The sequence below is a fragment of the Hyperoodon ampullatus genome (genome assembly GCF_949752795.1).
Source record: "Hyperoodon ampullatus genome assembly, chromosome: 9".
NCBI classification, from domain to species: domain Eukaryota; kingdom Metazoa; phylum Chordata; class Mammalia; order Artiodactyla; family Ziphiidae; genus Hyperoodon; species Hyperoodon ampullatus.
The window spans coordinates 72,666,467-72,668,278 of NC_136922.1; the positions used below are offsets into that span (position 1 = coordinate 72,666,467).

The following is a 1,812-nucleotide window of genomic DNA, read 5'->3' on the forward strand; positions in this document are numbered from 1 at the left end:
AATTACAGTACTTTAAGTCCCCAAATATTTTAGTTCTTGCAAAACAATAATAGTATGAAATGTTTTAAAGTCTTCAAACTTCTAAAATTAGTTTTTATCAACACATTTACCTCATGTCAACTTAATTTATTAAGATGTCCAATGCTAATTGGTTTTTTTGATGTTTTTTCATAAGTAGTGATATACACAGCGTTTAGCACTGATACTTAGCACCTGCTACTTTCATTATCTAGTTTTCAACCACATAAAGAAACTTAGGGCAGTGGTTCAGTCCTTTCTTAATTACAAACCTTCGCCGGCAGTCAGCAGGATCACTCTGAGATTTAAAATAGGATTATAGGTGAACTATTGCGAAGACTGCAGAATGTTGCCCAAATCCTTACAACTGCTGATCCCATTCTTGATTTTCTTCTCAAGAAATGGCTACAGGCCACAATTGCTTAGCAGAGAAGGTTAGTGTTTCACAAGGCTAAAGATTTACAGATGCTCCTTCATATAACACAGTAAGGTTCCCTTGGTAACCTGGATTTTCTGCAGTAAAGAAGGGTTGTGCTGAAACAGCGCCTCAGCTCCCTGTTGGAGAAAATGCAGACAAAAGGATTGATTCCTGCTTGGGCAAAACTCATCCAGACAGCGGCTGTTAGAAATCCCCCTGGTACTACAGGCCCTCTTGCAAAAACTCTCCAGTAACAGGCCACCAGGTAGGGGCCCCACAAGGTTAAGAAGAGAAAAGTCATTATATAGAACATTCTGCTGATTCTTTTCTCCATTTTGAACTCATCTAAGACCAATAGCCTTCTTCTGCTCGTGGTGTTTGCATTTTGCCTGATGCCCAGCAAGGTGGGTGGTGTGGGACCCCTTCCAAATCCTGCTAGCCAATTGGCAGCTGCCTGGCCACTGGCTCCAGGGCCATGAAAAGTCCAGTTCTGGCTGACTGCTGCTACAAACTGGACTGGCTTCATTTTCCTTCGGTCGTGGACAAAAAATATCAGCTTGAGGTAGACAAGCTGTGTAGCTAGGAGGATGAGGGCAAGGAGCAGCATAAATCCTAAGGAATCATTAGCCCTGAAGGAGCGGTGTTGGAAGGTACATTGATCTTCTTCCCTAATGAATGAGTAAGTGCCCACATCCAAAACTGGGGGGAATGCCATGGCCACAGACAGAGTCCACACCATGCAGATCACAGCCAGACACGTCCAAAAGGTCAGCCTCTTTGTATAGAAGCGGTGATGGGCAATAGCTAAGTATCTGGTGACACTGATACAGAAGAGCATGAAAGCAGTGTGGAAACAGGACAAAACCCCCAGAAAGGCAATCACTTTGCAAGTCAGAGTCCCATAAGTCCAGGTAGAGCCATTTTTGACAGAGTTGAATACAAATGGGAAACAAATTGCAGATCTGAGGATATCTGAACAGCAGAGATCCAACAGGAAGTAGTAAGGTGCTCTATGCAAGGTCTTATCTTTCACTAGCAAAATGGAGATCAGAAGGTTGCCCACCACGCTGACTCCTATTATGAAACCCAAGGAAGTCAGTTTCAGAAAGGCTGTTAGAGGAGAGAGATTTTGCAAAATGTTGTCAGCTGCATGGCTATAGTTCGCCATAGATGGATGGAGGATAAAGATACAGCCTCAGTCAAGTCTCATGATCTAGATATAAGAACAAGGAAAAGATATATCCATACATTTTACTGAAAATGTAATCCACAAAGAGAACTGATCCGATCTGCAGTCATGCTTCCTCTTTTCTTTCATTTGATTTGCCATCAGAATATCTGGAAAAAAAAAAAAAGAGCTATCAGTTCTAAAGTTA

General features: G+C 42.1%; 1 protein-coding gene across 1 annotated transcript; it reads right to left on the minus strand.

The window, feature by feature from the left end:
* Positions 1–491: 491 nt before the first annotated feature.
* GPR85 (G protein-coupled receptor 85) lies at positions 492–1,604 on the minus strand (the record flags this gene model as incomplete). Its single annotated transcript, XM_079711676.1, has 1 exon — positions 492–1,604. The coding sequence occupies one exon, from the start codon at positions 1,602–1,604 to the stop codon at positions 492–494; it is 1,113 nt and encodes a 370-aa protein (XP_079567802.1).
* Between the last annotated feature and the right edge of the window lie 208 nt (positions 1,605–1,812).